Source organism: Plectropomus leopardus, chromosome 13, assembly GCF_026936395.1.
Source record: "Plectropomus leopardus strain MGB_pleo_1.0 chromosome 13, ASM2693639v1, whole genome shotgun sequence".
NCBI lineage: Eukaryota > Metazoa > Chordata > Actinopteri > Perciformes > Serranidae > Plectropomus > Plectropomus leopardus.
This window is the reverse complement of record NC_142188.1, coordinates 7,446,879-7,460,646: the sequence shown is the minus strand read 5'-3', so window position 1 is coordinate 7,460,646 and position 13,768 is coordinate 7,446,879. Positions and strand designations below refer to the sequence as shown.

At 40.5% G+C, this 13,768-nt stretch overlaps 1 protein-coding gene across 2 annotated transcripts in view; it reads right to left on the bottom strand.

The window, feature by feature from the left end:
* Positions 1-13,768, bottom strand: part of meis1b (Meis homeobox 1 b) — a 120,565-nt gene that overhangs the window by 29,149 nt on the left and 77,648 nt on the right. Inside the window, exons 10-11 of one of the 2 annotated variants that reach the window (XM_088086389.1) lie at positions 6,279-6,337; positions 2,963-3,052 (exon numbers count right to left, since the gene is read on the bottom strand). In XM_088086389.1, coding sequence (XP_087942515.1) covers positions 2,963-3,052; positions 6,279-6,337 — 149 coding nt within the window. Of the gene's footprint in view, positions 1-2,962; positions 3,053-4,918; positions 6,338-13,768 lie in introns of those variants that run through there. The other variant, XM_088086388.1, reaches the window with a different exon arrangement.

Below are 13,768 nucleotides of genomic sequence, written 5' to 3'. Positions count from 1 at the left end.
AAAATGACCCAAGAAGCAAGGCTATAGTATGGCGAAAAAGTCAAAAAATGACCCGTCCTGAGAACAGCTGAAAACAGCTGAAAAACACATTAAATAGCCTGCTGAGTCATGCTATAGCATAGAATGTTGCAAAAATGGCAAAAAATAGCATAATATGGTATGTTGAAAAAATGACCCAAGAAACAAGGCTATAGTATGGCAAAAAAGTCAAAAAATGACCCATCTGAAAAAAGGCTGAAAACAGCTGAAAAACACATTAAATAGCGTGCAGAAACATGCCATTGCATAAAATGTTGTGAAAACAGCCAAAAAGACAATAATATGGCATGTTGAAAAAATGACCCAAGAAGCAAGGCTATAGTATGGCGAAAAAGTCAAAAAATGACCCCTCTGAAAAACAGCTGAAAATGCCTCAAAAACACATTAAATAGCGTGTGAAAGCATACCATTGCACAGAATATTGCAAAAATGGCAAAGAACACCATGATATGGGATGTTGAAAAAATGACCCAAGAAGCAAGGCTATAGTATGGCGAAAAAGTCAAAAAATGACCCGTCCCAAAAACAGCTGAAAACAGCTTAAAAACACATTAAATGGTGTGCTAAGGCATGCCATAGCATAGAATGTTGCAAAAATGGCAAAAAAACACCATAATATGGCATGTTGAAAAAATGACCCAAGAAGCAAGGCAATAGTATGGCAAAAAAGTCAAAAAATGACCCATCTGAAAAACATCTGAAAACAGCTGAAAAACACATTAAAGAGCGTGCTGAGGCATGCCATAGCACAGAATGATGCAAGAATGACAAAAAACACCCTCATATGGCATGTTGAAAAAAATGACCCAAAAAGCAAGGCTATAGTATGGCGAAAAAGTCAAAAAATGATCCATCTGAAAAACTGCTAAAAATGCCTCAAAAACACATTAAATAGCGTGTGAAAGCACACCATTGCACAGAATATTGCAAAATGGCAAAAAAACACCATGATATGGGATGTTGAAAAAATGACCCAAGAAGCAAGGCTATAGTATGGCGAAAAAGTCAAAAAATGACCCGTCCTGAGAACAGCTGAAAACAGCTGAAAAACACATTAAATAGCCTGCTGAGTCATGCTATAGCATAGAATGTTGCAAAAATGGCAAAAAATAGCATAATATGGTATGTTGAAAAAATGACCCAAGAAACAAGGCTATAGTATGGCAAAAAAGTCAAAAAATGACCCATCTGAAAAAAGGCTGAAAACAGCTGAAAAACACATTAAATAGCGTGCAGAAACATGCCATTGCATAAAATGTTGTGAAAACAGCCAAAAAGACAATAATATGGCATGTTGAAAAAATGACCCAAGAAGCAAGGCTATAGTATGGCGAAAAAGTCAAAAAATGACCCCTCTGAAAAACAGCTGAAAATGCCTCAAAAACACATTAAATAGCGTGTGAAAGCATACCATTGCACAGAATATTGCAAAAATGGCAAAGAACACCATGATATGGGATGTTGAAAAAATGACCCAAGAAGCAAGGCTATAGTATGGCGAAAAAGTCAAAAAATGACCCGTCCCAAAAACAGCTGAAAACAGCTTAAAAACACATTAAATGGTGTGCTAAGGCATGCCATAGCATAGAATGTTGCAAAAATGGCAAAAAAACACCATAATATGGCATGTTGAAAAAATGACCCAAGAAGCAAGGCTATAGTACGGCGAAAAAGTCAAAAAATGACCCGTTCCGAAAACAGCTGAAAACAGCTTAAAAACACATTAAATAGCATGCTAAAGCATACCATTGCATAGAATGTTGCAAAAATGGCAAAAAATAGCATAATATGGTATGTTGAAAAAATGACCCAAGAAACAAGGCTATAGTATGGCAAAAAAGTCAAAAAATGACCCATCTGAAAAAAGGCTGAAAACAGCTGAAAAACACATTAAATAGCGTGCAGAAACATGCCATTGCATAAAATGTTGTGAAAACAGCCAAAAAGACAATAATATGGCATGTTGAAAAAATGACCCAAGAAGCAAGGCTATAGTATGGCGAAAAAGTCAAAAAATGACCCGTCCCAAAAACAGCTGAAAATGCCTCAAAAATACATTAAATAGTGTGTGAAAGCATACCATTGTACAGAATATTGCAAAAATGGCAAAAAACACTAAATCAACTTTTACGTCATAATGATAACTTTTTTAAGAAAAAAAAACATCCAGTTTAACTGGGCTGCAAAAGTTTTTGTGACAAAGTGTAACTAAGAAAATGTTTGCACACTGAAGGCGAAAACACTGAGGCAAATACCAGAGATGTTTTTTTTTTTTTCTGTGAAACTAGCTTGACAGACGACATGGCAGAGGAGCGCGCTGGCTTAAATCTGGCAGGGCGAGGTGTGGTGAAGGAGGGTGGAGGGGGGTTAAGTAGCCTGACAGTTTATCCAAACCTGCTGACTTTGAGTGGAGGGTGAGATAGAGTAGAGACTTGAGAGAATCCTAGAAAACAGGGGATAGAGGAGGAGGAGAGGAGCTTAAGGACAAACTCTGGGATTAGACCTGATGGCGTGAGAGAGAGGGACTGAGAGCAAGCGAGTGGGAGTGAGGAAGGAGATGGTTGTGTAATGTGATTGACCACACCTGTTCTGGTTTGTGTGTGTCCAAGGAGGGGGAGGCAGCAGTGTGTACAGTGTGTGTGTATGTTTATCACTGTGTTTGAGGGTGCCCGGCTTACACTTAAACCGCCACACAGCGACCATATTGCTTCCACTAAGTGCTTGTGTGTGCTGGTAGAATAAAACACCAACATGGCAGATACTGTACGAAACACACCGATTCCCAGAGATACTGTGAGGAGATGAGAAAGGGGTGCAAGAAAAGGTTGCAAAAAGGGAGGGCAAAGAAATGAAAATGAGCTGACGACAGCACAGAAAGAAAGGGAGGAAAGAAAGGGACAGACACGCAGAGAGAAAGCCTTACCAGGTGGTCTGATTCCCATGTGCTGCTGGCCGTCCATGACGAAGCCCCCCATCGGCTGGCCATCTGGATTGTAGGGAGCTCCTTGACTTACTGTGGATGGAGGAGGAGACAGAGGGAGGGAGGGAAAGAGGGATTGGAGGGAGGGGACGGAGTGGTCAATTAGTGCTTTTAATTAAGGCTCAGTGGCCGAAGCGGGATCATCTGGTGGCCGGTGCACGCACAGGGAGCCGCCGTTGCGTTTCAACGTCATTCTGCTCCGTGTCTGTCCAGCCGGCTCTCCACTATAAGCCCCTGGTAGACTTTTAATGCGTCTAAATGCTCTAATAGGGATCGGACTGAGAGAGTTCAACACACACTACGGTTCACTAAGGTGAGATCTGAGCCATCTGGAAGAAGTGACGACTGAGTGACTGATTAAAAAAAACAAAACAACATTTTTACGAGTCTGAAATCCTGTTTGGGTTACACTTTTTTTTCTTGTTTTACTTTATTATTAGTTTTTTTCCCCTTTTTTTAAGTAGCTTTAACATAATTTAAGTATACACACCACACAGCATCATATATATTGTGTTTGAACCTGGTTCACATTTTTATTAAAGCTCTTTGAGTTTATGCTGAGTGACATATTTCAAAATTGAATTTTTTTTAATGGTTTGTTAAAAAAAAAAAAGAAAAAAATTGCTGACCTTGACAAGAAACAGAATTTTGAAAATAAACTAAAATACTGCGTGGAATTTTACAAATGCGTGGAATTTTATATATATATATATATATATATATATATATATATATATATATATATATATATATATATATATATATATATATGTATATATAATTTAAAGAATAAAAGACTAATAATTTCAGAAAGTGTTTTCTTTATCTAGGCCTTAAATAAAATAGAAAAATTTGAAATGCTGAAATGCTGAAACAGCTAAAATAAATAAAGTGCACCCTAAGACAATGTTTCAACCTTAACTGCCAACCTCCCACATCCCCTTCTTTTCTTTTGCTGTTGTTTTTGTGTTTTTGTTCATTGTAGTTGTCGATATTTTCTGTGCATGTAACAAGAAACATAAAAGTTTGATCACAAAGGGATATATACGGCCCAAATATCTGTGGCTCAATATTTTATTAATATGTTGTGTATTCTTGTGTATTGAGATTTTTTTCATCATGTACTGTGAAAATAGCTTTTCACTTTTACCTGCATGGCTCAGTTAGTCACTTTATCATCTGTTTTCTTTCTTGTATGTTGTATAGTTGCACTTTGTGACCTATTTCTGTGAAAAGCGCTCTATAAAATGGGCAAAAAAAAAAAACTTGTTGATTCCTGTTGTCATTTTCAGACGTTATTGTAACATTTACGAATATGTAATAAAACACGTTGGTCCGACCTATCTGACATTTATGCTGTTCTAACTTTATGTAATTTGTTTAATTTTGTTTTGCTGTAGCAAAACATATTTTTAGCCACCAAATAAACAAAAAACAAAACAATGATAGTGCAAGTGAACGCTATATTTGAATATTTGCTCACTTTACCCTGAAGACTAAACAATTACGGCCAAGATGGACCAGCAACTCCAGTGTTCTGCAGCGTAAAATTACTGTTTCTGTCAATGCAGTCTGGTGGTTTTGATAAATCCACATCCGAAAAGGCTGCTGAAGACAAAGCAGTGAAAATATTCTTAACAAAGTGTACACTTAAGGTGACATTGATTTTTTTGGAGGGCCTTCTTAAGATGGTTAAAGATTAATCAAAGGCAGTTTTTGCAAAGCACCATTTGGTTTTATGAACATGATGCAAAGGTTTTCTACTCAAAAGTGATTGTAAAAATAAATTGTGATTTGGTCTATATTTTTAAATCCAAAACATTGTTGCTTTACGATGCAAAGTTGGAAAAAAGTTTGAAACCAAACTCTTTCATTTCAGATGTTACTTTTATTCTTTAAAAAAAAAGATTTAATCTGGCTTTTTATTTAAAGTAACATTACATATTTTTAATCACTGTTTCTTGCGTTTTATTTGTATTCTATTTTATATATTTTCTTTATTTTTATCCTATGGACTTTTATTATAATTTTATAATTAATTTTCTGTCAGCTGTTTTTTTTGTTTTGTTTGTTTTTTAATATTTTATTGTCATATTGTTGTAATGTTCTCACCTTGCAAAAGCATATGTATAGTTGTGTAATCCTTTAAAATGTGTCTGTATTATTCCAATTTTGCCACGTGAAGCACTTTGGGCTGCATGTTTGTATGAAAGGTGCTATATAAATAAAGTTATCATAACTTGTTATGTGGAAAAAGGGCACTTTGGCACTTAACACTACTCTGTTTATAACCTTTAACATAATTGCTGCTACTGTTAATGTACGATTAAACACATGATCAAAAGAGTAAAATGAGTTCCAGGCTGAAGCTGCTGAGCGCTCTCTGAATCTGCCCCTAACCTGAATGCTTTATCTAATAAATACTGCCTATAACTGAGCAGCGACGATAAGTGAAACCTGATAGGGTTCCTATTTTTCGCTCGCCTCCATTGTTCTGCTCTCATAGAAATCCACTTACCTTCGATTCAGGCTGTTTGGGGGTCAGTCAAGCAAAAGCAAGAACTCGGCCCCACTGAATGCCTTTGAACTTTACTGCGCCCCTAATGCCACCCTGACCTCTGACCCCTATTACAGGTAATAAAGTTTACGGCAGTCCAAACCAAGCCATGCACCAGGGGGACCGCTCACTCCCCTCGCTCCCTGAAACAGCCGCAAATAGGGTTGAGGGGGGAGTTTAAAGGAGTGAGGAGGGGTTGGGGGGTAAAAACAGGTCTGGAGCCAAAAAGCCAAACAACGGTCACCCAAAAAAAGAAACGGGTGTAGTTCTCTTTATGTTTTGGTTTGAGCCACGGAGGAAGGGTTGAGTGTTTTTTTTCCCTTTGCCTGGCTGGCGAAAGAGGGGGGTGGGAAGGGGTTAAGAGCAAACTTTACTGAACACAGCTAGTTTTGTTTACAGGCTGAGAAAAATAAATCCACTCGTCGTTAACTCATTTACAGCCAAATTATTATATTTTATAATTAATAAATAGTTTCTCACCCCAAATGGCACGTCAAAGATGATTAATGGTTGCTGTTAATGATTTGGTTCTTAATTTTAGTGGTCAGTCATGACAGTGAAGGGGGAAGCCCCTGGAGGTTTTGGGCATTCCAGGATGGGGGGTATCAGTCCTGTATTTACCAGCTGAGGGGCCTCCGGGTGCATGGAGTGTGGACGGCTTTCGCCTGCGTGACTTGAATACAGTAACTATAGGAGACTTGCCTGCACGGTTTGACTGGTCAATCATGGGCTGGACTATTCTCCTCCTGGCGTTAATGAACCTGGAGAAGATGAAGAGAGGTAGGAAGAGAGGGAGGAGGAAGGGCAGAAAAACAGAAACACTGTCAGTGTATTTCTCAAAACAAGATAAGCCAAAATTGCTGACTAAGACCTTGAAAATCTTGGCACGCAGCACGAAAACAAAAACATTGCCAAACCAGTCTCTTTCTCTTTGCTTACCATAACAACGATATGGAGAAATTATCCTCCCCTAAGCAACCCTGAGCCCCTCTAAAGCCCCAAATAGAGTCGCGGCAAAAGTCACATCTTAGCAGCCTTACAAACAGAGGCTTTCAAAACGCAGAAGTCCACGACTTGTATAAACTTGCTGCTTAAACACAGTCACATCGGCCTGAACACTGGGGTCTTTGTGGGGCGAGGCTTAACCGAGATTCTTCTCTCCCTGCCTGTTTGAAACACATCGACTCATCTCGTTTTGTTGAGGACGTTACACCTCACAACGAGCCGAGATTGCTGACTGTTTAACACGCTTGGCTCCGAGCGGCGGCGGTGTGGGAAGTGTTGCTGACAGAAACATGTCATGTTGCCACTGGTGAGAGGCATTGTTTTGGGTGATACCCTGTTAAGACAGGTGACCATGTGTTATTCTGTGACAGCAGGAGCTTTTTTTAGTTACTGCGTGTGTGTGTGTGTGTGTGTGTGAGTGTGTGTGAGTGTGTGTGTGTGTGTGTGTTTTCACAGGAGCAGGATTTGGTACATACAGGCTTGGACAAACCCCCTTTACCCTGTGACCTCCAATAAAAGCCATCAGCAGACCATTTATTGTGCACACACACACACACCATTACTCATATTTAAATCTCACTCATTTTTAACCACACACACACACACACACACACACACACACACACACACACACACACACACATACACACTCTTAATCTCTCTCGTCCATTCACACACATTCACGCCCTCGCTCACACACATACAGGCAGCGCTCTGGCCTTGCTCAGCCTAACCCCTCATGAAATGACCCTTTGACCTGTAATGACCCCGAGGAGAGAGGGCTCCTGGGGCTTCTGACTTGATTTATGTGTTCCTGCTGTTGCCCCACCAGACACTTCTATTTCATCTCAAAAAGGCGGAGCATTAGCCGAACTTTAGCGAAACAATAGTCGTGCAACACTTCTGAGGCTTGGAAAAAAAAAGAGCATTTAAGACGCCTAAAGAAAGGAGAGGAGGAGGAGGGACGGAAACAAAAGGACACTAGCTGGTGCATCTGTTTGACCTCGAATCAGTGAATGGCTTTATATCTCTTTAATATTCCTTCTCTAACTGCTTTATGGTGCTCCTCCCTTTTTGTCTGCCCGCTATCTATCCTGTATCACCTTCCACAGACAGAGCTGCAGGGTAATGAGGAGACAGAGTCAAAGACAGATAGCAACAGAAAGGGAGAATGATTTGCAGCCTAATTGTTCCCCTGCATTGTTTTTGTATAATTGCTTTGAAATATCTTGTAAGCTGCTTCAGAGAAATTGTTCATTTTTGATTGGGGTACAAGAGGAGCTCTCTGTGAGGTGAAAAGATCTCAGAAAAAAAGTAGCAGGCATATTATCAGTCTTTGAGCTCGACGCTTCAGCAAATTTGCCATCTATTCGTTACAATATGTCAAATTTGGGGAGGAGAGAGACAGAAAAAGCTGGGGAGGAATGCAAGAATGCACTGACATGGCAGAGCACCATCAAATGAGGGAACGTCTGGAGTTTTATCACCAACACCCCCTCCCTCCCTTTTCTCCCTCACTACCCTGTTTTGCTGGGGGAGATATGGGAGGAGGAGCGAGGGCAAGGAGGGTTGAGGAGGCCTGAGCATTCCTTTAACTCTCTTCTCCTCTCTGCTCCTCTTCAGGCCCTTTATAGAAGGACGAGGTCATCTTGAGGCCAGCGCTGGCTAACTGTTGACCTCTTCTTCTCTTCACCTCCTTCCTCTTGTCTCTCATTGCTGTCTCCTCTCCTCTGTTCTCGCAATTTTCTATCAGTCCTCTTTCTCTCCTGCAAAATGTGCCTCTTTCTACCTCCCTAAAAAATAAAATGATGCAACAAAGAGGGCCGTTTTGGCAATAGGTGTGCACTTGTCAGGAAATTGGGCATTTGTCCCGCGTACAATGTGGCTCAGGGAGGAATGTAATAGACTTGTAACAGTGCTGATGTACTCTATGTATCAGTAAAGTAATAATACTACTATTAGTGGTGGACAAAGTACACAACTCTTCCTTGAGTATAGATACTCCTGGTTAAATATTACTCCAATACAAGTGAAAGTTGCTGAGACAAAATATTACTTGAGTTAAAGCACTGGAGTACTTGCTTTTAAAAATACTTCAGTATTCAAAGTGCTTCTTTTACTTTTATGTCAATGCATTCTTGCATATTGTTACAATACATTTACAGGCCCTAATGACTCTAAAACAGCCCACTGAATGCTCTGAATTGCTTGTAGAAATTGCAGGATGAATGCAGAGTTTTCTCAGGTTGAATGACGAATTCTTAGAGACTGTAATGAAGTTTGTGCGCGGTCAGTATAATACTAGGGGTTGCCCTGATAATTTTAACAAAACTTGGGACCCTATTCTATCATTTGTTAATTATTTTTCTTTCTTGGGGGATTAGTGTGATTTATTTAGTTAGTAATTTTACAAGGTGAGAACATTACAACAATATGACAATAAAATATTAAAAAACAAACAAAACAAAAAAAAACAGCTGACAGAAAATTAATTATAAAATTATAATAAAAGTCCATAGGATAAAAATAAAGAAAATATATAAACCCAACTATTTGTATATACTAATATTTATTTTTTTTATGGAGTCCTTTTCCTATGTTTTTTTTCTTTGTTGGGGGCAGATATGTTGTTGCTCTGTGCCACGTTTAGTGTTCTCATAATGATGTAAAACTGGGTGATATGTACTTTCAGATGTATGTACGTTCTGCATTGACAGCCCGATAAAGATGCTGATGACCTCTCCTCTCTAACTGTCTCTACTGATGAGTTGCCCAGTCTGAGTCGCACATGCACAGGGTAGATGTACGGGATCACCACGTCAACAAACAACGCACATGCAGAACTGCCTGATCACAGTTTATGATCTTATGCATTTTAGAAAAGGAAATAAACATCTGCTGAAAAGTAACACATAACAACAGCCTTCGTAAAAATGCAGTGGCTTCAAAAGTACAATATTTGTCTTTCAAATGTAGTAGAGTCAAAGTAATACGTTTCCCAAAAAAAAATAATACTATAAAACTATTACTGCTATTATTATTTGCTTAAACCAATGAACTTAACCAGCTTATATTTGAGACAGGCGTCTATATGGGATGGGCTATGATTTCCTTTCACACTAAACTGTTGCTCAGAAATATGGGAAATACAGTCAAATTGTTTACTTAAACCTGTTTTTGCATCTTTCTTGTTTACTGTGCTGGTATTACTGTCCTCTATGATGCTCATTATTTCACTAAAATTAACTGAATGATTGAATTGTAGAGAATCTTACCAAGCTAACATTGTCCATAATGACAAAAGTGTAAACATTTGTATTTGTATGCACAATCGAAGCAGCTAACTAACGTTATCTCCAAAAACCAGGTTTTATACATCTGAAGAACTTTTGTAAAAATAAACTGCATGGCAGCCAGACCACGCTCCGAAACGAGACAGAGGTTTATTTGTCAAAATATGTAGCCACACTGGGCTAGTAAAAAAGACTGAGAGTTTGACTGTGACTACACCAATATTTGAAGTTTTACGGTACTCAAGTAAAGTACAAATACATAAAACTATACTTAAGTAAACGTACTTTGTTACTGTGCCTAATTTCACTGTTTCTGCTGCTGCTAGACCTACAAGTGCCGCTCCTAGAAGAACAGTGACTGCCTTTCCTTCTCTGTCCCCCTCTGTATCTGTTTCCTTCTCCTGCTCACTCCCTCCTTATCATTCCTTCCCTGTATGGTGGAAACTGGCGGTCCACCTCCCAGCAACGAACCCACACTCCAACCCACTAAACTCCCCCTCCCTCCTCACAAAAACTCTCGCCGGTTTCCTGTCCCCGTCGTCCCCATATCTGAGGCCAGATGCACCATGGGGGCTGGAACAAAGGATAAAATGCCTCTCATAATAGCAGCCAGGGGAACGGAGCGATGGAGAGCGGGAGAACGGGAGGGAAGGAGGAGTGAGAGAAGAAAAAAAGAAAAAAGCAAGGGGCTCTGGTCTGCAAACCAGACACTCTTGCTGTGACCGTTAATAAGCTGACAGAGACTGTGAGAGAGGGAGAGGTAGGGGTGAGGGAGAGGAAAAAGGGGGGAATCAAGGGAGAGGAAATAAGACGGGGGGGAAGACTCCGAGAGAGAGATAAAGAGTGATGGAGAGACAGAGGGGAAGGAGAGAGAAGAGAAAAGCGGAGCTCCTCTATTAGGGGGAGTGAGGCTTCACCTTTGCACGACCCCTGGGTGCTATAGGGCCAGTGTTTATGGCCTGTTCATTCCCCTGCCTCCCATCACAACACAATGAGCTGCACTATTCAGCTCCGCTCAGTGCAACAATAGCTGGGCTATTTTGGCGTGACACACCACTGGTGGTACGCCTAAAGTTGGGCGAAAAACACCAAAAGACAAGCAGGAGGAAGAAAAACTTGAAATTAGATTTGGCCTTGCGTACTTTAGGGAATTCAGCATGGTGTGAAAACTGTTTGATTTCCATCGTGGGCACACATGCTTGACATACGCACCAACTGTACAGTGGATCAAAATAAACATGTTGGCCATATGTTACATCAGAACCGAGGGCTCTTAAAAGTCATTTAAGGAAACTGGGTGAATTTTATTCTTTGTTGTTCTGCCTCCAATCCGTTTCTCCTTCTGAGATTGCTAATGTCTGGATTAATCCTCCCGCCCCTCTCCCTCCTTCCCTGGAAAGAGTGGAACTGATTGCGACGGCGTCTGCCAAGCCCTTGCTAATGTCCTATTCTCATTACACCCGAGACACACACACACGAACACGACACACTGAGCCGAGGCAGCCGCACACAGGTGTACACCAAGCACACGTGAAATGCCCAATTAAAAGCAAGAAATTGTCTTTTTCATCAGCTGCCTTTGTTGCGTGACCAATTAGGGGATAATTTAATAACGAGCAGTGGAAAGATGCAGATTGGATATACAAAAGGTTACTCTGCGAGCTCGTTGATTTAAATTCATGTGGAGTTCTCAATTTCTGTGGCACACATACTCGCACACACATCTCCTGAGCCTACCACCAATATTATATTAGTAATGTGAGACACACAAATGTGCACACACACACACGTATACACATAGACACGTCCTCTGCACTCACTACCAATATTACATTAGTAATCTGAGAGAATGTTCACACACATGCACAGGCCTGCACACACCTCGCATTTACACACAGCTGGATATTCCAGTGTCACACACACACATCAGGGCCCGGTGGTGGATTTCAGCGCACGCCGACAGAGGTTTACATGCATATTCAAATCCGAGAGCCGCTTAAAATAACTGTGTAACCACATACTCCTCCTGCCTGCCAATCAATGTGATTTAAAAGCACTAAAAAGAAAGCGAGCTCTGACGGGTGGAATCATGTAGCTTATCATCAGGTTGTCACAGCGCGGCTAGCATCGATTGTCTGCTGCTCAACCACAATTAACGCCTAGCCCATATATCCTTCCTACTCACTGGTGAACACACACACACACACACACACACATTCATGCAAACTAAGACACGTTTCTATTACTTTATTTGAATATTTCTTTGGAAATAACCGTTTAACCAGTCCTGTCTCTACACAAATAAGTCTACACAACAAAATAACATAAAAACAATTACGACACAGAATCAGTTGATTTGCCCCAACGGAAATACAGTTACCAGTCATAAATCACGAGGTAAGCATTCATACTGCCTGTTGGCGATAAGACACACACACATATACACATACATACATACACACACACACACACACACACACACACACTATACACCCGATTCTTATGTCAAACCTTGCACAACTTTATGATCGGGTGTCCCAGCGCATCTCCATCTTCTTAAGTAATTAGTTATTTTATTAGAGCTCACACATTCTCTTATGCACAGCAGGGGGTGGCAGTGCATTTGTGTGCATGTACCTGCACGCCGCACGTCTGTATATATACCGTAAGTACGTGAGCGTACCACATGTGGGTGTGTGAGGGAATTACAGTTATGAGTTTCTCCTCTTGTTCTCCTCAGTTGACGAGTTAACTCATAAATCACTTCTTCTCTTTTCCCCCACGTATCTACCTCCCTCGCTCCCTTTCTCTCCTCCTCAGTGTCGTTTTCAGGTCAGATGCTTTAGATTAGTTTAAATAAACTGATGCAGCTGCTTGCAGAACTCTATTTGCATCACACACACACAAATCCGCAAACGCCACTAGTTTTCCAGTTGGCTTTTACTGTGTTGCATTGCATTTGTTGTGTTTGCATGGTTTGTATATGGGCCAGTAGTGACAAAAACAACTTCTCTGATTCAGATTTTTAAATTTAGGATGCATTAGATCGTTTTATGAGAAAAAATATTCTTACTTTCTATCCTAATTCTGAAGATGTAGATGTAAGAGAAGTACAATTATTTATTGGTTCCCAATGTTTTCTGCTTGTGACTGCCTGAACGCAGCTTGGGAACCATGGATTTTTGAGGAATTTAGAGCTACTAAAAGTACTTATGAGTAAGCCATCCCTAATAGTGTGCAAAGAGGCTGTAATGTACTAAATGTGACTGTGCCACTTTTAGCACTTACAAACACCTACATGCATACAGAGTTACAAACATACTCAAAGAACTCATTCTGCTACATGTGCTCACTTGTCGAGGAGTAGCATAGTTCTCACTCTTTCCCCCAATGCTGCCCGGACTAATCAAAGGGCTGCAAATAGCTACATGTTGCAGCCCTGCAACATTCATACACCCTTTATAAGGTGTTTTCGGTTTCTCGTCCTTTATCTATAGAAAATGGCTATGTGCGTTTGGTCTGCAGAGAAGGTGTGGCACCTTATTACCTTGGGGTTAGCTGTAGCACTGTGACAGATATAAAAACATGTGCATGTAGACACAAGCACAAACACACATCAAAACAATATGAAACACATATTTGACTAGTGAAGCTGAAGTGAGGTCACGTGGGAGTCACGTGACCAAGCCTGCAGGTTGTTACTAGACAGGAGCCCTGTGTTTTGAGTCAGCAATGCATATGAGTCTTAATTGGCAGGCACACAGTTCCTGAACCATCTCCAAAAACATGCATAGCTATGCACAGACACACCCACTGCTCAGTGCATGCTGCTCTGCTGATCCAGCTCCTAATGACATGAGGTGGATTAGCTGGATCCAGTGCCACATATGGAGG